This window comes from Oryx dammah, unplaced genomic scaffold (genome assembly GCF_014754425.2).
Source record: "Oryx dammah isolate SB20612 unplaced genomic scaffold, SCBI_Odam_1.1 HiC_scaffold_29, whole genome shotgun sequence".
Taxonomy (NCBI): domain Eukaryota; kingdom Metazoa; phylum Chordata; class Mammalia; order Artiodactyla; family Bovidae; genus Oryx; species Oryx dammah.
The window spans coordinates 75,045,444-75,068,501 of NW_024070213.1; the positions used below are offsets into that span (position 1 = coordinate 75,045,444).

Sequence of the window (23,058 nt, forward strand, 5' to 3'; positions counted from 1 at the left end):
ACTGTTTTCCATAGTGACTGCACCAACTTACACCAACGCTGTAGGAGGATTCCCTTTTCTCCATACCCTATCTAGCATGTGTTATTTGCAGACTTTTTAATGATGACCATTCTGACTGGTGTGAAATGCTACTTCATTACAGTTTTGACTTGCATTTGTCTACTAATTAGCGATGTTGAGTATCTTTTCATGTGCCTATTGGCCAGATGTCTTTAAAGGCGTTTAAGGGCTTCTGCCCATTTTCCAAATGGGTTGCTAGTTTTTGTTGTTGTTGTTGTTGAGTTGTATGACCTGTTTGTATATTTTGGAGATTAAGCCCTTGTCAGTTGCATCATTGTAAATATTTTCTCCCCTTCTGCAGGTTGTCTTTTCGTTGTTATTGTTGTTGTTTTTAGTGGTTTCCTTTACTATGCAAAACCTTGTAAGTTTGATTAGATGCAACTTATTTTAGATTTTCTTTCTATTGTTTTGGGAGACTGACCTAAGAAAACATTTGTTTGATTTATGTCAGGGGATGTTTTGCCTATACTCTCTTCTAGGAGTTTTATGGTGCCCTGAAAGTGAAAGAAGAGAGTGAAAAAGTTGGCTTAAAGCTCAACATTCAGAAAACGAAGATCATGGCATCTGGTCCCATCACTTCATGGCAAATAGATGGGGAAACAATGGAAACAGTGTCAGACTTTATTTTGGGGGGCTCCAAAATCACTTCAGATGGTGATTGCAGCCATGAAATTAAAAGATGCTTACTCCTTGGAAGAAAAGTTATGACTAACCTAGATAACATATTGAAAAGCAGAGCTATTACTTTGCCAACAAAGGTCCATCTAGTCAAGGCTATGGTTTTTCCAGTGATCATGTATGGATGTGAGAGTTGGATTGTGAAGAAAGCTGAGCATCGAAGAATTGATGCTTTTGAACTGTGGTGTTGGAGAAGACTCTTGAGAGTCCCTTGGACTGCAAGGAGATCCAACCAGTCCATTCTGAAGGAGATCAGTCCTGGGTGTTCATTGGAAACACTGATGCTGAAGCTGAAAATTCAATACTTTGGTCACCTCATGTGAAGAGTTGACTCATTGGAAAAGACTCTGTCTGATGCTGGGAAAGATTGGGGGCATGAGGAGAAGGGGACGACAGAGGATGAGATGGCTGGATGGCATCACCGACTCAATGGACGTGAGTCTGAGTGAACTCCGGGAGTTGGTGATGGACAGGGAGCCCTGGCGTGCTGCAATTCATGGGGTCGCAAAGAGTCAGACACGACTGAGCGACTGAACTGAATTGAACTGAACTGTCTTATGTTAGTCTTTAAGTCATTTTGTTTCATTTTGTGCATGGTGTAAGGGTGTGTGCTAACTTCATTGATTTACACGTACCTGTCGAACTTTCCCTGCACCACTTGATGAAGAGAGTGTCCGTTTCTCATTTTATATTCTTGTCTCCTTTGTCAAAGATTTATTGATCATAGGTGTGTAGATTTATTTCTGGACTCCCTATTCTGTTCCATTGATCTGTGTGTCTACTTTTGAACCAATATCACAATTTTGATAACTGTAGCTTTGTAGTACTGTCTGAAGTCTTGGAGGGTTACACTTCCTGCTTTGTTTTTGTTCCTCTGAATTGCTCTATGCTCTTTAGCCCGCCAGGCTCCTGTGTCCATGGGATTCTCCAGGCAAGAATACTGGAAGGGGTTGCCATTCCCTTCTCTAAGGGATGTTCCTAACCCAGGGATCAACCCCAGGTCCCCCTCATTGCAGGCAGATTCTTTACCATCTGAGCCATCATCCTTGTTACAGCATGTGTTCAAATTTTCTTCCTTTTGGGTTTCTCAGGTGGCACAGTGGCAAAGATTCTGCCTGCTAATGCAGGAGACACAAGAGACATGGGTTCAATCCCTGGGTCGGGAAGATACCCTGGAATAAGAAATGGCAACCCATTTTAGTTTATTGGCAGAAAATCCTGTGGACAGAGGACTATGGGGTCGTAAAGAGTTGAACAGTACTAAGCAATTGAATACACATAATACACATAGATATTTTTGATTCCATATTTATTTGGGGGTTATCTGTTCTAGTTTTATGAAAATGCAATGGGCAGTTTGATAGGGATCACATTAAATCTGCAGGTTGCTTTGGGCAGTTTTGACATTTTAACAATATTAATTCTTCTAATTCAAGAGCATGGGAAATCTTTCCATTTCTTTGAATCTTCTTTAATTTCCTCAATTAATGTTTTATAGTTCTCAGCATAGAAGTCTTTCACCTCTTTGGTTAGGTTTATTTGTAGGTATTTTATTTTTTTTGCAATTTTGAAAAGTATGTATATATATATATATATGTATGTATATATATATATATATATTACATTCCCTTTCCTGTTATTTCATTGTTAGTGCAAAGAAATGTAACTGATTTCTAGAAGTTAATCTCATTTTTTTAGGTAACAATGTCAAGTAGCATTTTATTAGTAAAAAATTTCCTATGGTCAAATTAATGTTTACATACAAAACAATTGATTCTCACTGAGGCTGTTGAGATGGACATACACATTTTAAGCCAGAAGTTGCAGATAAATCTTATTTCTGCATTGGGAAAACCCCTGACTCACAGAGACATAGTGGCAAAGAGTAGCTATTTTTTTCCCCAAGGGCTCCCTTCCCCTCTAAGTTAAATGAAGATGGCGGGAGAATCTTATGTTAGTTATCTCCAACACCTTAAAAACTGCTATCCAATGTGTATTTTAAAATTACAGTTATAAATGAAATTTGAAGCTAGGTAACATATGCAAAACTATCAAAGCCCTCCTTGAAACACTAATTTGAAAAATGGCTGAATGAGACCATCATTGAGGTCATGTCCAGTTCAAAAGCCTCTGCTTCTAAGGCTGTTTTTTTCTGTCTGCAATTCAATTGGCAGGGTTTGGGGGGAGGAAGGAATAGCACCTTGAAGGTTTGGACTCTGCTATCCTTATATCAAAAGCCCTAGAAGCATGTAGAGGCTTTTAGAAGGCTGCAGGCAAATAAGAAAAAGCCACTTAAGTGGGGCAGAAACAGTTGGACTGTTGAACTTGTATGAGACAGCGATGGGGCCAAAAGCATGGCAGAGTGACATTGGCAGCTTTTTCCATCTGCTTCCAAGATAAGATTTCTTTTTTTCTTTTAAATTAATCTTAATTGGAGGATAGCTGTTTTACAATATTGTGATGGCTTTGTGCCATACATCAACATGAATTGGCCACAGGTATACATGTGTTCCCTTCCCCTGCATCCTGAAAACCCCTCCATCTCCCTCCCCATGCTATCCGTCTGGGTTGTCCCAGAGCACCAGCTTTGGGTACCCTGGTTCATGCATCAAACTTGCACTGTCATCTATTTTACATATAGTAATGAACATGTCTCAGTGCAGTTCTCTTAAAATCCCACCCTTGCCTTCTCCCACAGAGTTCAAAAGTCTGTTCTGTACACCTGTGTCTCCTTTGCTGCCCTGCACGTAGGATCGTCTGTAACATCTTTCTAAATTCCATATACATATGTGTGTGTTAATATACAGTACAGGTCTTTCTGTTTCTGACTTCACTCTGTATAATAGGTTCCAGGTTCAACCACCTCATTAGAACTGACTCAAATGCATCCCATTTTAGTGACAGTCATTTAGTTGTGTCCGACTCTTTGCAACCCCGTAGACTATACAGTCCATGGAGTTCTCCAGGCCAGAATACTGGGTAGCCTTTCCCTTCTCCAGTGGATCTTCCTGACCCAGGAATCAAACAGGGTCTCCTGAACTGCAGGCAGATTCTTTACCAACAGAGCTATAAGGGAAGCCCATTCCTTTTTATAGCTGAGTAATATTCCATTATGTATATGTATCACAACTTCCTTATCCATTTACCTGCTGATGGACATCTAGGTTGCTTCCATTTCCTAGCTAATAGTGCTTCAATTAACAATAGGGTACATGCATCTCTTTCAGTTCTGGTTTCCTTGGGGTGTATGCCCAGCAGTGGGATTGGTGGGTAGTATGACAGTTCTATTACCAGTCTTTTAAGGGATCTCCACACTGTTCTCTATAGTGGCTGTACCAGTTTGCATTCCCACCAATAGTGTGAGAGTGTTCCCTTTTCTCCATACCCTCTCCAGCATTTAATTGTTTGTAGACTTTTTGATGATGGCCATTCTGATCAGTGTGAGGTGGTACCTCACTGTGGTTTTGATTTGCATTTTTCTAATGGTGAGTGATGCTGAGCATCTTTTCTTGTGTTTATTAACCATCTGTACGTCCTCTTTGGAGAAATGTCTGTTGAGGTCTTTTGCCCACAATTGACTGCTCATTTTTTGGGTAATGAGCTGCATGAGTTGCTTGTATATTTTGGAGATTAACTCTTTGTCAGTTGCTTCATTCGCTATTATTTTCTTCCATTCTGATGGTTGTCTTTTTACCTTGCCTACAGTTTCCTTTGTTGTGCAAAACCACTGGAATAAAATAAAGTCCAGAGATAAATCCACATACCTATGGACACCTTATCTTTGACAATGGAAGCAAAAATTTGCAATGGAGAAAAGACAGTCTCTTCAACAAGTGGTGCTGAGAAAACTGATCAACTATGTGTAAAAGACTGAAACTAGAACACTTTATAACACCATACACAAAAATAAACTCAAAAATGGATTAAAGACCTAAATGTAAGACCAGAAACTATAAAACTTGTAGAGGAAAACATAGACAAGAACACTCTCCAAATAAATCACAGCAAGATCCTCTATGACCCACCCCCAAGAGTAATGCAAATAAAAACAAAAATAAACAGAAGTGACCTAATTAAACTTAAAAGCTTTTGCACAATGATGGAAACTATAAGCAAGGTGAAAAGACAGCCCTCAGACTGTGAGAAAATATAGCATCAAAACAACTGGATGTTAATCTTATATCATGCTATTTTGCAAAATTCATGTTTTAGATCTAGCAATTTTTGTATGGAGTCCTTGTGTGCCATATTCTCAGTCACTCAGTTGTGTCTGACTCTTTGCAACCCACTGGACTATAGCACTCCAGGCTCCTCTGTCCATGGAGTTTTCCAGGCAAGAATAGTGGAATAGGTTGCCATTTCCTACTCCAGGGGATCTTGCTGACAGGGATCAAACCTATGTCTTCTCTGTTGGCAGGTAGATTATTGACCACTGGACCAGCTGGGAAGTCTTTTATATACACTATCATGTCATCTACACACAGTGACAATTTTACCTCTTCCTTTCCAATTTTTATATCTTTTATTTCTTTTTCTTGTCTGATTCCTCAGGTTAGAACTTCCAATTCTATGCTGACTAGATGGGGTGAGAGTAGGCATCCTTGTTTTATTCTAGATTAGTGAGAAGGCTTTTAGCTTTTCCCCTGTGAGTATTAGATTGGCTGTGAGTTTGCCATAAATGGCTTTTATTACGTTGATCTATGTTTCTTCTATTTTCACTTTGGTAAGTGTTCTTTTTTATCATAAATGAATATTGAATTTTTTAAATGCTTTTTGTTTTGCATCTATTGAGTTGATCATGTGGTTTTTTTCTTTTTCAATGTGGTGTACTGTATTGATTGATTTGTGCATGTTAAACCATCCTTGTGAACTTCGAATGAATCCCACTTGGTCATGGTGTAGGAACTTTTTCTATGTGTTGTTGGATTTGATTTGTTAATATTTTGTTGAAAATTTTTGAATCTATATTCATAAAAGACATTGACCTGTAATTTGCTTTATCGGTGGCATCTTATCTGGTTTTGGTACAGGATGATTGTGGCTTCACAGAATGTCTTGGGAGTGTTCATTCCTCTCTTTTGGAAGAGTTTGAAGAGAAACAGTTTTTTTTTGTATGTGTGATCATATTTGCCTGTGAAACCATCTGGTCCTGGACTTTTGTTTACAGGGTGCTTTTTAAAGGTAGTTTTCTTTTTCAAAAAATCATAGATTCTATTTCACTTCAAGTGATAGGTCTGTTCAATTATCTATTTCTGCTTGATTCAATTTTGGTGGGCTGTATCTTTCTAGAAAGTTGTTCATTTCTTCTAGGTTGTCAAATTTGTTGGCATATATTGTTCATAGTATTCTTTCATGTGTTTTTTTTTTCCTGCAGTATCAGATTTCTGATACTCTCTTTTTTAATTTCTTATTTTATTTGGATTCTCTTACTTTTCTTCTTGGTGAGCCTGGCCAGAGGCATTCAATTTTCTTTATCCTTTCAAAGTGCTAGACCTTGGTTTTATTGAATTTTTGTTTTATGTTTTAGTCTCTTTTATTTATTTCCTCCCTGATCTTTAATATTCCCTTCCTTCTCCTGACTTTAGGTTTTGCTAGTTCTTTTTTTTTTTCTAATTCTTTTAGGTGATAGGTTAGGTTGTTTGAGATTTTTCTTGATTTTTGATAAAGACCTGTATTGCTATGAGCTTCTCTCCAAGAACTGCTTTTGCAGCACCTCATACATAGATTTTGTTGGCTGTGTTTTGTCATTTATTGCATTTTAAAACTTCCTTTTGATTTCCTCTTTGATCCATTCATTTTTTAATAACTTGTACTTTAGTTTCCATGTAATCATATTTTTTTCATGTCTTTTCCTATGGTTGATTTCTAGTTTTATGCTGTTGTGGTCAGAGATATGCTTGAAATAATTTCTATCCTCTTAAATTTGTTGAGGTTTGTTGTGCCCAGTATGTGGTCCATCCTAGAGAATGTTTGATGTGCACTTGACAAGAATGTGTATTATGATTTTTTTATGTAATGTCTTGAAAATACCAATTAAGTCTAACTGCTCTATTACATCATTCAGGATCTCTGTTGCTTATTGATTTTCAGTCCAGAAGATCTTTCCATTGATGTGAGCGGGTGTCAAAGTCTCCTACTGTTACTACAATCCTGTTGATTTCTCCATTTATGTTTGTTAGTATTTATTTTATGTATTTGGGTGCTTCTATATTAGATGCATATATGTTGATGATTGTAAAATCCTCTTTGTGTATTCACTCTTTTTTCATTAAGTATTTTCTTTTTATACCTTTTTCTATATACTTTTTTACCTTCTTTATATAGTCTTTGCTTTACAGTCTATTTTGTCTGATATGAGTATTGCAATTCCCATTTTCTTTTCATTTCCATTTGCATAAAATATTTTTCCATCCCCTCACTTTTATTTTTAATTGGAGGATAACTGCTTTACAATGTTGTGTTGGTTTCTGCTGTGCAAAAACACAAATCAGCCATAAGTATATATATTCTCTCCCTCTTGAGCCTCCCTCTCACTCCCTTCTCTGATCCCTCTAGGTTGTCACAGAGCACCAGACTGAGTTACAGAGCAGCTTCCCATTACTTGTTTTACACATGGTGGTGTGTACTATCTCAATTCATCTCACCCTCTCCTTCCCCCACTGTGTTCACAAGATTGTCTTCTACGTCTTTGTCTCTAGAAATGCCCTGCAAATAGGTTCATCAGCACCATTTTTCTAGATTCCATATATTTGCATTAGCATATGATATCTGTTTTCTCTTTCTGACTTACTTCACTGTATATCAGACTCGAAGTTCATCAGCCTCATTTCAACTGACTCAAATTAATTAATTTTTATGGCTGAGTAATATTCCATTGTATATATGTGACACAACTTCTTTATCAATTCATCTGACAATGGATATCTAGATTGCTTCCATATCCTGGTGACTGTAACAGTGCAAAGTGAACATTGGAGCACATAGGTCTTTTTGAATTATGGTTTTCTCAGGATATATGCCCAGAATTGGGATTGCTGGGTCATATAGTAGTTTTATTCCTAGTTTTTGAAGGAATCTCCATACTGTTTTCCATAGTGGTTGTATCAGAGTACATTCTCACCAACAGTGAAAGAGGACTCCATTTTCTCCACACTTTCTTCAGCATTTATAGTTTGTAGATTTTTTAAATGATGGCCATTCTGACCAGTGTGAAGTGATAACTCATCATAGTTTTGACTTGCATTTATCTAATAGTGAGCAATACTGAGCATTTTTTCATATGTTTGGTGGCCATCTGTATGCCTTCTTTGCAGAAATGTCTGTTTAGGTCTTCTGCCCACTTTCTGATTGGGTGTTTTTTTTTCTTTCTGAAATTGAGCTGCATAAGCTTCAACAGAAAGAATAAAATAACTAGGGATAAACCTACTTAAAGAGAGAAAAGATCTGTTGCAGAAAACTTTAAGATGCTGATGAAAGAAATCAAAGACGACACAGACAGATGAAGAGATATAGCCTCTTCTAGGATCACAAGAATCAATACTGTGAAAATAACTATACTACCCAAAACAATCTACAGATTTAATGCAAGCCTCATAAAATTACCAACAGCATTCTTCACAGAACTAGAACAAAAATTATATAGTTTCTGCAGAAATACAAAAAACCTTGAACAGACAAAGAATTCTTAAGAAAGAAAAATGAAGCTGGATCAATCAAACTTTCTGATTTCATACTATACTACAAAGCTATAGTCAACAGTGTATGGTACTGGCACAAAAATGGAAATATAGACAAAAGGAAGAACATAGAAAGCCCAGAGATAAACCTGTCCATCTATTGGCATCTTTGACAAAGGAGGCAATTATATACAATAGAGAAAAGATAGCCTCTTCAATAAGTGGTGCTGGGTATACTGGACAGCTACATGTATAGAATAAGATTAGAAGACTTCCTAACAGCATACATAAAAAGAAACTCAAAATGGAATAAATATCTAAATGTAAAGCCAGAAACTATGAAACTTTTAGAGGAAAATATAGATAGAACACTCTGTGACATAAAATCACAGCAAGATCTTCTTTGACCTACCTCCTAGAGTAATGAAAATGAAAACAAAAGTAAACAAATGGATCATAATTAAACTTAAAAGCTTTTGCACAGCAAAGGAAATTATGAACAAGGTGGAAAGACAACCCTCAGAATGGGAGAAAATAACTGCAAAGAAAGCAACTGATAAATGATTAATCTCCAAAATATACAAACATTCCATCCCCTCACTTTCAATCTATGTGTGTCTTTTTCCCTTAAGTGGGTCTTTTATAGGCAGCATATTGTAATCTCGTTGTGCCTGTTTTGTGACCTCGTGCACTGTAGCTTAACAGGTTCCTCTGCCCATTGGATTGCCCAGGCAAGAATTCTCAAGTGGGTTGCCATTTTATTCTCCAGAGGATGTTCCTGACCCAAGGATTGAAGCTGTCTCTCCTTTCTTGCAGGGAGATTCTTTACTGCTGAGCCACCAGGGAAGTCCACAATGGGATATTACACAATCATAAAAAGGAATGAAAGAGTGTCTCTTGCAGAGACATGGATGCAGCTAGAGGTTGTCATTCAGAGTGTGTAGTAAATCAGAAAGGGAAAAACGAACTTCCTGTTTGGCACAGGGATCTCTACTCATTGCTCTGTTGTGATTTAAATCAGAAGGAAATCTAAGGGGTGGATAAATGTATTTGCATGGTTGATTTACTTTGCTTTATAGCAAGAAACTAACAACATTTGAAAGGAACTATGGTTGGATGGCATCACCGACTCAATGGACATGAGTTTGAGTAAGCTCTGGGAGTTGGTGATAAACAAGGAAGCCTGCTAGAGTCCATGGGAGACATGACTCAGAGAATGAACTGATACGCCAATAAATATTAACATAAACAAAACATTTTATCGAGACTGTGAATAAGAAGGGTGTCTACTCAGTGGTTAATTATCTGTCTAAAATGCAGGAGATGTGGTTTCTATCCTTGGGTTGGGAAAATCTCCTGGAGAAAAACATGGCAACCCATTCAAAAATTTTGTCTGGGAAACCACATGGACAGAGGAGTATGGCAGGCTACAGTCCATGGGGTGGCAAAGAGTTCATCATGACTTAGTAACTAAACAACAACAATAATATTACTTTGCCCAAATATTGATAAGCAAATATTTATTGACATATTAAACTTTGCTTTCTGATTCTTTGTTTTTTCCTTGTTTCTTTCTTTTAAAAAAAAATTTATTTTTTTACTTTACAATACTGTATTGGTTTTGCCATACATTGACATGAATCCACCACGGGTGTACATGAGTTCCCAACCCTGAACCCCCCTCCCACTACCCTCCCCATATGATCTCTCTGGGTCATCCCAGTGCACCAGCCCCAAGCATCCTGTATCCTGTATCGAACCTAGACTAGCGATTCGTTTCTTACATGATAGTATACATGTTTCAATGCCATTCTCCCAAATCATCTCACCCTCTCCCTCTCCCACAGAGTCCAAAAGTCTGTTCTTTACGTCTATATGCTGTCTCGCATATAGGGTTATCATTACCATCTTTCTAAATTCCATATATATGTGTTAGTATACTGTATTGGTGTTTTTCTTTCTGGCTTACTTCACTCTGTATAATCGGCTCCAGTTTCATCCACCTCATTAGAACTGATTCAAATGTATTCTTTTTAATGGCTGAGTAATACTCCATAGTGTATATGTACCACAACTTTCTTAATCTATTCATCTGCTGATGGACATCTAGGTTGCTTCCATGTCCTGGCTATTATAAACAGTGCTGCGATGAACATTGGGGTACACGTGTCTTTTTCAATTCTGGTTTCCTTGGTGTGTATGCCCAGCAGTGGGATTGCTAGGTCATAAAGCAGTTCTATTTGTAGGTTTTTAAGGGATCCTTGTTTCTTTCTTTTTGTGGTTTGATGATTTATTTTATGCTTGTGTTCTCTTGATTTTTTGTGAATCTATTGTATGCTTTTGATTTGTGGTTTCCCTATTTTTCAAGTATGTTAACACCTTCCTATATCTGATAGGAATATAGGCTCAAACACACTGTTAAAAAAAGAAGAATCTGCATTTTCTTACTCTTTCCTTATATTTTATGATTTTGATGTCATTTTTTACAGCTTCATCTTTATTCTTTTGCTGTTCCTTGCATTTATCACTGATTTCAAAAATGCATTTTTTCCCCCTCTATCTCTGTTTGATCTGTGTACTGGCTAATTTAAGTGATTTGCTTTCAAATTATGATTTTCTTCTTCCTATATCTTCTTGCTTCTTTTCCACTTACAGGAGATATTTCATATTTATTGTAGGATAGATTTAGTGTTGCCATATTCTTTTTAGCTTTTACTCGTCTGAGAAATTCTTGTTTCTCCTCCTTTTCTAAATGATAAACTTTCAGATAGAGTTTTCTACGTTGCAGATTTTCCCTTTTAAGACTTTAAATATATTCTGCCACTCCCTTCTGGTCTTCAATGTTTCTGTAGGAAATCAGCTGATAGCCTTCTGGGAATTTCCTTGTAATGAACTCCTTGCTTTTCTCTTGCTGCCCTTAGAATCCTCTCTTTAATGTTTGCCATTTTAACATGTCTTGCTGTAGGTCTGTTTGAGTTCATCTTGTTTAGAACCTTCTGTGCTTCCTATATCTGACTATATGTTTCCTTGATTACATTTGGGAAGTTTTCAGCCATAGTTTTTTCAAATACATTTTCAGTCCTCTTTTCTCTTTCTTCTCCTTCTCCCTGATTATGTGTAGACAGACATACTTTATATTATCCCATAGGTCTCTTATATTGCTTTCATTTTTTCCCCCCAGTCTGGTTTTCTGTCTGCTATTCTGATTGGTTACTGACCACTAGTCTATCTTTCATATCACTTATTCTTTCTTCTGCATTATTCATTTCGCTTCTAGCTCAGTTTTCATCTCAGTAAATGACTTTTCTGATTTTTTTGGCTCCTCCTAATAGTTTCTAGTCCTTTTTACTGTAATCTACATTTCTGTCCATATCCTTTCTTAATTTCTTCAGTATTTTCATTACCTCCATTTGGAACTAAATGTCTATTAGATTCAAATGGTCTGTTTCATTGTTTGTTCCTTCAGGGGGATTCTCCTGGTCTATTAACTGACAGTCGTTCCGCTACTTTGTCATTTTGCTTATATTTCTCTTGTGAGTTTATCAGAAACAATCATCTACTGTAGTCTTAAAGAGCTAGTTATATGCAGAAGCTTCTCTATGTAGCTTAAATGGTTTTATATTTTTCTGGTATGAAAGCTATTTTTGGTTTGGAGGCTTGCTGTCTCTTTCCTTAGCATGTTGGCCATTATCCCCTTGATAAGGCTTGTGCAAGTACACAGCTCAAGTAGGCTCCCAGAAAGAGAGAAGCAGTGGTTGGCTCCTGGTCACAAACCCTCACCAGCAGTCTGATCCTACCTCTGGAGTCTGAGATGACAGCAGTGGTTTGTACCTACCTCTGGAGCTTGTTTTGCTGGTGCCTTGGTCCCATCACTTCATGGGAAATAGATGGGGAAACAGTGGAAACAGTGTCAGACTTTATTTTGGGGGGCTCCAAAATCACTCCAGATGGTAATTGCAGCCATGAAATTAAAAGATGCTTACTCCTTGGAAGGAAAGTTATGACCAACCTAGATAGCATATTCAAAAGCAGAGACATTACTTTGCCAACAAAGGTCCATCTAGTCAAGGCTATGGTTTTTCCAGCGGTCATGTATGGATGTGAGAGTTGGACTGTGAAGAAAGCTGAGTGCTGAAGAATTGATGCTTTTGAACTGTGGTGTTGGAGAAGACTCTTGAGAATCCCTTGAACTGCAAGGAGATCCAACCAGTCCATTCTGAAGGAGATCAGTCCTTGGTGTTCTTTGGAAGGACTGATGCTAAAGCTGAAACTCCAGTACTTTGGCCACCTCATGCGAATAGTTGACTCATTGGAAAAGACCCTGATGCTGGGAGGGATTGGGGGCAGGAGGAGAAGGGGACGACCGAGGATGAGATGGCTGGATGGCATCACCGACTCGATGGACACGAGTTTGAGTGAACTCCGGGAGTTGGTGATGGACAAGGAGGCCTGGTGTGCTGTGATTCATGGGGTTGCAAAAAGTCGGACACGACTGAGTGACTGAACTGAACTGAACTGCCACCTCAGAGTGAGTGCAGAGAAAGAAGCTCCTGTGGTGGGCCCACCCCTCTCCTCCCACACCCACCCAATAATATTGCCCTTCCTCCCTGCTGGGCCCAGGCCTCCTCGCATACCACGCCCTAGCCTCCTCAGGCTATCTCCATGCAGCCAACGCCAGTCCTCTTCCTTGGGTCTGATCTCCAAAGCACAAGGCCCTCACTACCTCAGTGATGAGTACCTCAAGCTTGGGAGTGCTGGGCAGCATTGACTGTGCTTTGGCTTTGGTGAACCAGTTACTATGCTCTCCTCTGAGGCTACAAAGCTGCCTCTCTGTCCCTGCTGATCTGCCTGCCAGTGAACGGACTTCCCTTCATGCAGAAAAATTTTCCCTTTCACAGCTCCCTCCCAAGGACACTGGTCCCATCCTGATTCCTTTCTCCCTCTCTCGTTTTCTTTTCTTTTCTTTTTTTTTCTTAAACTGTTTTCTTTTGCCCTGCCCAGAGATTTTTTTGCCTTTTTGGAAGTCGGAAGTCTTCTGCCCATGTTCAATAGATGTTCTATGAGAACTCTTCCATTTGCAGATGCATAGTTTATGTATTTATAGGAGAAAATGAGCTCCATATCCTACTCTTCCACCATCTTGATCCAGTGTCAAATAGGAGGGCTTTTAAAAGCTCAGGCATATTACTGGGGATCTAGAAGGCCACGTGCTTGTGTAGAACTGTGTGAATGGCCAAGGAAGACTTTGAGGAAACCATAATTCTTCATCAATGGCTGATTCTGAGTCTGTGTTTAAGCATCAAGTGAAAGCCAAGGCAGAATATTACACTTGGAACATATAAGAAGTGCACCAACATACACAAATCTTGGTCAAATTATGTGCTGACCACTAGTTAACAAGGCACAGATTGCAGTAACCCACACAGAAAAGAAAAAGAGCCTTTACAGAATTACTCCAAGAAAGTCACTAAATCCATAAACAGCAACAACAGCAAACCCTGGAAAAAGCAGAGGATCTGATTTCCAGTGTAACTATATTATATTTTTTTAAAATTTCCAGCATTCAACAACAACCAAAATTATAAGATATGCAAAGAAACAAGAAATTATGGTCCATACATAGAAAAAAGCAATCAATAGACTATATCTTTGGTAACTTGTAGATATGGAATTTATTTAATATATTCTTCAAGTCAGTCATTACTAATACACTTACAAAATAAAGAAATAAAGTGTGAAATAAACTATGAAATAATGTTTCACCAAATAGAAAAATCAGTAAGATCAAAATTATTAAAAAGAACCAAATAGAAATTCTCAACTTTAAAAGTAGAGTAACAAATGAAAAATTTGCTGGAGAGGCTTAATAGAACGTTTGAGTTGGCAGAAGAAATAATGAGTAATCTTGAAGATGGGTCAACTGAGATTTTCAAGTGCAAGAAACAAAAAAAATAAGAACAAATCATATGAGACATGTGGGATATGATCAAACATAAAAACATACATAGATAGATACATACACAGATAGATAGATAGAAAGTATCGGGAGTACCAGAAGGAAAAGAGAGAAAGGGGCAAAAGAATATTTGAAGGAATAATGATTGAAAATTTCCCTAGTTGCCTCAGCAAAACTGAATCCCCTTACATGTGTGCAAAAAATGAAGTTTCCAATGTATATAGGACCAAGATCTATATATATGTAATATAGAACATACAAAGTTCTTCCAGATATTCTTCAGACTAATGTCTTCTATTGATAACATAAAGAATAAGAACACACTGTTATCTGAAATTATGGCACAAATATTCATGCAAAGTATTTAATAAGGAACAATTGTTACTAAGCTTCTTTTTCATTAGATGTGACACTAATCTCATTAAGCAAACTTTGTTGGATAAGAGAGATCCAAAGAGAAGAACACTTTTTAAAGTTAAGGAAATTCAATGTAATTGATCTCTGGACCTTATTACTGAACACAGGCAGTACCCGTGTTCTAAGTACAAAAGGACTAATATGCTTGCATTGTTCCTCTTCAACCTTAAGGTATGGAGAAAGAACAGATATCTACATAAGTACAACTTGTCATATTAATTTCACTGTCTATTTCAAGCCTTAATATGGGTTTCTGAAAGACCCAGATAGAAAAATTGCTCCATTACTCCAACTTTGTCTTTGCCTGGGAAGGATTCTTGGGATAAATTTGCTGCACTTCCTTCTAGATATCTCATTGTCTACTAGCTATATATAGCACCTATCAAGGTAATGTAAACATATTTTATGTGTTTGTTTCTCCCATTACACAGGGAAGTTTTCATTTATCTCTCCATTCTTTGGGTCTAATATAGAGTGCAGAATGTAGAAGTCATGTGGTAAATGTCTTATTCATAAACTAATAAACGAATGTGTGAAATACAACTGCTTTAGCCTAGTAAGGCAATAGGAGGAGATTTCTCCACCTAACTTAAAAGAGGTAAATTTTAGTTTAGTGTCAGTTTGGAGGAAAAGTTATCATTATTGACTAAGTACTGAGATATTCTCCTTTGCTATTGATGTATATTAAATTTAAATAATTACAGAAAATGTAACAGATGACAAACCTCAAGGATTAATAGTGCTAGAACATATCTTATGCTCAATAAATATGTGGCGGTTAACTGGCAAAGTAGGTTTATGTCAGAAATAACTAATGTGTTTGCTTTGATAACTTGGATTTCTTTAAAGAATGAATCATACTTTTTCATTTCCTTCAGTCTTCATCTAAACAACAGTTAAGATGTTCAAACACACTAAGCAAAAACAAAACAAAACAAAACAACTTATTATGTAACACCTTGCTGACACACTAAAATGCATATTTTTCTCTTTTTATTAAAAAAGTGTTGAGGAGAGTGAGAACAAGATGGAGGAGGAGTAGGTGGATGTGCAGTACATCCCTCTCCATGGATACATCAGGAATACACCTTCAGACACAGAAGTGCGTGCAGAACACCAGCTGAGAGTGGACAGGAGTACCTGACCAGTAGAAAAGAATATATAGAATCATGCAAAATTTGGTAGGATGAAGGAACTAGGGGGAAAAAAAAGGAGTGTTAGTAGAACTGGACCTGTCCCTCAGTGGATGGGAGTACTGAAGCAAGGGTCCGATCTTCACATCAAGGCAATTATCTGAGTCAGAGGAGAAACATTCAAGGCTGAGAATGAAACAGCTGATCTGTGGCAGCCTAAATGGGATGAGAATCAGACAGTCCTTGACACAGCCATACATACCCCGGACAGGGACGCTGGTCCCCTGGAAGGCACACTGGCTGGGAGCTGGAGTTTAGGGACTGTGGAGCAATCCCAGTGCAAGGGCTGCTATTGACTGTGGAGAGACTGTGAGGGGATGTGAGAGAGGAGATTGTGGTGGAAAATGCCAGAGGAGGAATGCCAGACAGCCATGGAAGCAAGGTGATACTGCTGAGTCACGTGTAGGGGATGGAGCCATCACCATAGCCTCTCTCTCCCCACATGCCAGCATCAGAGAGGCTGACAGAGAGGCTGGCACATCAAATGCCTGATGCACTGACCTACAACGTAGGACCCTACCCAGGGTGCTCCGTTAAGTGACTGATGCAAACTACGGAACAGGACCCCACCCAGGGTGCCCCTTTAAGTGCCTCATGTGCCAATATACAGGGTAGGACCCCAGCCAGGGGGTCTCTCTATTACCTGATGCACCGAACAACAGAGAAGGACCCCAGGCAAGGGAGCCCTCTAAGTGCCTGAATGGGCAGAGCGATGGGTAAAGACTGGCCAAAGTGGCCTTCTAATCGCCAACTACAAGAGTCTCTTAAAAAAAGACTCTGATAGGGCCCTAACTCCTGTGGCAGAGGCAGTTGATGTCCCTGCACAATTGGCACCACCAGGGTCCCCACAAGCCAAGCAGCTGTGCAATCTTCATGCTCAACTCTCACTGGGGCAGAGTGCCACAGACAAAAAAATGTCTTGCGTCTACGCATGCAGGGTTGCTTCGGTCATGTCCTATGCTTTGCAACCCTGTAGACTGTGTCCTGCCAGCCTTCTCCATCAGGGAGGTGGCTCTCCAGGCAAGAATACTGGAATTGTATTGGCCAATACTGGTTGCCATACCCTTCTAGAGCACTATATTTCCTAGTGCCCTAGCCACCAACTCCCCTGAGTAACTGGTGCTGCCAGAACCCCTGAAACCCAAGCAGCTGCACCATCTCCACTCCTGTCCCTCACAGGGGCAAACTCAAGCCCTCCAGGACAGCCTCAGGAGCAAATCCCAGTAAATCACCCACATGTAGAGGTGGAAATAAAACCACAAATGAAACCCAGGGGCAGTGTGGCTAAGGAAGAAGACGCAAAACCTTCCCACCAGCTGTACAAGCTACAGATTAAATCCATACGATCAACTAGGAATCAATAGCAGAATACCTGAAGCAGAAGAACAAATCAGTAAGCTGGAAGATAAAATGGAGGAAATAACTTCTGGAGAGCAGAATAAAGTAAAAAGAATGAAAAGAACTGAGTCTCAGAGACCTCTGGGACAATATCAATTGCACCAACATCAAATTATAGGAGTCCCAGAAGAAGAAAAGAAAAAGAAAGGATATGAGAAAATTTACAGTTGAAAATTTCCCCGACATGGAAAAGGAAATAGTCATTCAAGTTCAACCTAGAGGGGTGGGATTGGGAGGGAGATAGGAGGGAGGTTCAAAAGGGAGGGGATATATGTATACCTATGGCTGATTCATGTTGAGGTTTGGCAGAAAAAAACAAAGTTCTGTAAAGCAATTACCCTTCAATAAAAAATAAATTAGTTAAAAAAAAAAAGATTGAGTAGAAAGGCAAAACTTAAAGGCTGAAGCTCAAGGAAAAATAAACTTATATCCATATTGGATTTTTTTAAATAAGAAAATGTTTCATAGGCAAGAATTTTAAATCAACAAAGTAGAATCAAATGACCATGTGATTTGAAGAGAAATATTATTTAATCTCAAAAACCAATCTTCTCAATAAGTTTAAAGATTCTTATTTATATTGGTAACCTTTGGCAATTATCTTTTGTAAAAATCTATATTTTAAAGGCATAAATGTACTTATTCCAGAAAAACATAAAGTAAAATTCCTCTTACCTCATATACATTGAACTGTGATTGTCCTCTAGAAAGTTCCCTGTAGCTTGTTGTAAATTCTCCAATGAAATCATGACTATAATTAAGGAGAAAATACAGACATTTGTTAATTATATATTAAAACTTTAAATATATATTCTTATCATGAAAAAATTCTTGATATTACTATGAAAATAATAATAATATGATAATTTAAAACACACTGATACTTTTTTATGTATACCCCCAATCACATTTTGTTAGTATTTAAAAATATTTCATTTATCGCACCAATGTTAATATTTCAAATAGGTTTATTAGTGGCAATAACTCATATTTCAAAAGCATTTCATCTATGCTATCCTAATGATTAGCTATTAACCAGGATGAAATTTTAAGACACACAAAATTTATTATCATACATATCAATAATCAAGAATATACAAAATATTCAAACCTACCTTTTTAGTTTTTATAACATGCTGCTGCTGCTAAGTCGATTCAGTTGTGTCTGACTCTCTGCGACCCCATAAATGGCAGCCCACCAGGCTCCCCCGTCCCTGGGATTCTCCAGGCAAGAATACTGGAGTGGGTTGCCATTTCCTCCTCCAATGCATCAAAGGGAAAAGTGAAAGTGAAGTCGCTCGGTTGTGTCCGACTTGTAGGGACCCCATGGACTGTAGCCCACCAGGCTCCTCCATCCATGGGATTTTCCAGGCAAGAGTACTGGAGTGGGGTGCCATTGCTTTCTCCTTTTATAACATACTCAAAGTTAAGAAAGCTGAGTGACTTTCCCTGGTGGTCCTGAAGCTAAGACTTTCTGTTCCCAGTGTAGGAGGCCCTGGTTTGATCCCTGGTTGGGGAACTAGATTACACATGCCACAAAGATTCCAGTGTCACAGTAAAGATCCCACAAGTTGCAACTAAAAAAAGATCCTAAATGCCACAATGAAGATCAAAGATCCCAACACAGACAAATAAATAAAAAGAAAAGGAAAGATGTTAATTTCATCTCCATATTCTCAGCATCTACTTCAGTGCCTGGTAACCCATTGGGCATTATTGAATGCTCCAAATGTATTCAAGTCAATGTCACAATCATGCTGTAATCTTACCTTACCAGTAATATTAACAATTTTGTTTCATATGAATTACCTTTAGTACAAAAGAATGGGACAACTGTTGAGCATATTAGCCACTCCTACTCTATTCCTTTGAAACAACTCTCTCTGAGGGTAATACTGATAACTGTTATTTTGCCATAAAATTGCACCCACATTATCACCCAAAAGATATAAAAAAAGAGACAGAATATTGCCTTTTCTAGGCATTTCCACTGGTTTTCCTGAAGGAAATCCTGCATCCATTTCCTGAAAGGAAATGGATGATGCCTGTTTTCCTTGCAATCATCAAATTAATATTGAATATATGTACAAACAGCAAAAATCTATCTTATCCTTTTCTATCATCATGTTGTCTTGAGTAAATAACTTTGGGATCTTTATGTATTCATCTAAAAATTGGAGGCAATGCCTATTTACTGTTTTAAAAATCAGTTCAGTTCAGTCACTCAGTCGTGTCCAGCTCTTTGTGACCCCACGAATCGCAGCATGCCAGGCCTCCCTGTCCATCACCAACTCCTGGAGTTCACTCAGACTCACGTCCATTGAGTCCGTGATGCCATCCAGCCATCTCATCCTCTGTCGTCCCCTTCTCCTCCTGCCCCCAATCCCTCCCAGCATCAGAGTCTTTTCCAATGAGTCAACTCTTTGCATGAGGTGGCCAAAGTACTGGAGCTTCATCTTTAGCATCATTCCTTCCAAAGAAATCCCAGGGCTGATCTCGTTCAGAATGGACTGGTTGGATCTCCTTGCAGTCCAAGGGATTGCAGTCTCAAGAGTCTTCTCCAACATCACAGTTCAAAATCATCATTTCTTCAGTCCTCAGCCTTCTTCACAGTCCAACTCTCACATCCATACATGATCACTGGAAAAACCATAGCCTTGACTAGATAGACCTTAGTCAGCAAAGTAATGTCTTTGCTTTTGAATATACTATCTAGGTTGGTCATAACTTTTCCTCCAAGGAGTAAGCGTCTTTTAATTTCATGGCTGCAGTCACCATCTGCAGTGATCTTGGAGCCCAAAAACATAAAGCCTGACACAGTTTCTACTGTTTCCCCATCTATTTCCCATGAAGTGATGAGACCGGATGCCGTGATCTTCGTTTTCTGAATGTTGAGCTTTAAGCCAACTTTTTCACTCTCCTCTTTTACTTTCATCAAGAGGCTTTTTAGTTCCTCTTCACTTTCTGCCATAAGGGTGGTGTCATCTGCATATCTGAGGTTATTGATATTTCTCCTGGCAATCTTGATTCCAGCTTGTGTTTCTTCCAGTCCAGTGTTTCTCATGATGTACTCTGCATAGAAGTTAAACAAGCAGGGTGACAATATACAGCCTTGACGTATTCCTTTTCCTATTTGGAACCAGTCTGTTGTTCCAGTTCTAACTGTTGCTTCCCGACGTGCATAAAGATTTCTCAAGAGGCAGGTTAGGTGGTCTGGTATTCCCATCTACCTAGATAATTCATTTGAATTTTTTCTGTGAAAGGCATATAATTCCTTATACAAGTCATCAAAATACATTTTTTCCTGATTTTTAAGTAATATGACTCTAGATACTTGTATGTGTCTTAAAGAAGCTTTAATCAAAATAATATCTGAAGATGTAACAGGCTTATGAATTGATATTTGGAAGCCAGTATTATAAGATCTCTATTCATATATTCAGTTATTAAGGTACACATTTTTAAGAGTGTTTTTTTTTTTTTAATTTCCTCAGTTCAGTTCCGTTCAGTTCAGTCGCTCAGTTGTGTCTTACTCTTTGTGACCCCATGAATTGCAGCACAGCAGGCCTCCCTGTCCATCACCAACTCCTGGAGTTCACCCAAACTCATGTCCATCGAGTGGGTGATGCCATCCAGCCATCTCATCCTCTGTCATCCCCTTCTCGTCTTTTCCAATGAGTCAACTCTTCCCATGAGGTGGCCAAAGTACTGGAGTTTCAGCTTTCGCAGCAGTCCTTCCAAGGAACACCAAGGACTGATCTCCTTTAGAATGGACTGTTTGGATCTCCTTGCAGTCCAAGGGACTCTCAAGAGTCTTCTCCAACACCACAGTTCAAAAGCATCAATTCTTTGGCACTCAGCTTTCTTCACAGTCCAACTTTCACATCCACACATGACCACTGGAAAAACCATAGCCTTGACTAGACGGACCTTTGTTGGCAAAGTAATGTCTCTGCTTTTCAATATGCTATCTAAGTTGGTCATAACTTTCCTTCCAAGGAGTAAGTGTCTTTTAATTTCATGGCTGCAGTCACCATCTGCAGTGATTTTGGAGCCCCCCAAAATAAAGTCTGACACTGTTTCCACTGTTTCCCCATCTATTTCCCATGAAGTGATGGGACCAGATGCCATGATCTTCATTTTCTGAATGTTGAGCTTTAAGCCAACTTTTTCACTCTCCTCTTTCACTTTCATCAAGAGGCTTTTTAGTTCCTCTTCATTTTCTGCCATAAGGTTAGTGTCATCTGCATATCTGCATTAATTTCCTCAAAATATTCAAATATGGAAATGACATATCTCATAAAAATTCTTTGGCTATATGCTTGAATACATTAATATATTTTTAACCATATAAGGCTCCAGAAGACTATGAAGCAAAATATCAGAATATCTGAGTTTTCAAAAGATACAGATCTAAGATATTAAGCAACATAAAAAGTACCAAGTGTACTTATGCTTACATATATTATCCATTTATAGAAGTCCTTCCTCTTTAGCAATAAGCACAGTAGGAACCTTGTCCTTGGAACCTATCCTAAAAATCTGTTAATTTCATAGTGGAAAGCAAAGAACTATCCATTGAACTAAAAAAGAATAGTGTTTGCCTATTGGTTTTACCTTTGAGTTCTACTAACTCTGGGTAAATCATTAAGCTTCCTAGTAAAATTTTTTTCACCACTCAAAATCATAAAATATATTTTTTCATCCACATTAATGGAGAAGGCAATGGAAACCCACTCCAGTACTCTTGCCTGGGAAATCCCATGGATGGAGGAGCCTGGTGGGCTACAGTCCATGGGGTCGCTAGGAGTCAGACACAATTGAGCGACTGCACTTTCGCTTTTCACTTTCATACACTGCAGAAGGAAATGGCAACCCACTCCAGCATTCTTGCCTGGAGAATCCCAGGGAGGGAGGAGCCTGGTGGGCTGCTGCCTATGGAGTCGCACAGAGTCCGACACGACTGATGCGACATAGCAGCAGCTGCAGCAGCAGCAGCATCCACATTAAAAAAAGTTGAATTGATTAACTTGAGTTGTTTTGAACAAAACACCAGAAACATATTTTGGGTTCTTGGAAGAAAGGTATTATCTTAAAAAATAGCCATACATGCACAGTTTCAATATATGTTAAAATTAATTTGAGGTTAAATATAAATTTATAATACCTACAATCCATTTGTTTGTTTGTTTAAACTGTGGTAAAATATATACAAATATACTAGCATGTAATCTAAAGTAGTAATACATATATGGCCAACTCTTTCTACATATTAAATATCTTATTCTATATAGTTAGTAAACAATTGAGATGGCTACGTGCAATTGCTTGGAATTTCAAAATTTAAAACTCTTATAACTGAATAATAATGAACTGGGATTATCAAACTATTCTGTCAGATAAATTTATACAACAAAAAATCACACCACAACATTCTTTCTTTCCCATCTTTATTCCGTCTCTATTTTCTTTATCTCTCTTTCTGACTAACCAATTGCAATGGAATATTAAAATTATTACAAAATAAATGTACTTGGCAAATCTATATAGTGAAGTTCTCAGTGGCTGAATTTTAATAAACTGTTTTTATAGGACTTACTTACTGCTGTTTAATTTCATGTGTATTTGGAACACTAATTGATGATTGACAAGCACAGAGCTACACAACACATGTTGTTAA

The 23,058-nt window shown here is 38.2% G+C and overlaps 1 protein-coding gene across 2 annotated transcripts in view; it reads right to left on the reverse strand.

The window, feature by feature from the left end:
- The window catches only part of CPNE8 (copine 8), a 256,264-nt gene that overhangs the window by 62,607 nt on the left and 170,599 nt on the right, over window positions 1-23,058 (reverse strand). For both annotated transcript variants that reach the window (XM_040233468.1, XM_040233469.1), the window contains one exon: window positions 18,054-18,129. In XM_040233468.1, the coding sequence (XP_040089402.1) occupies window positions 18,054-18,129 (76 nt within the window). The remainder of the gene's footprint in view (window positions 1-18,053; window positions 18,130-23,058) is intronic.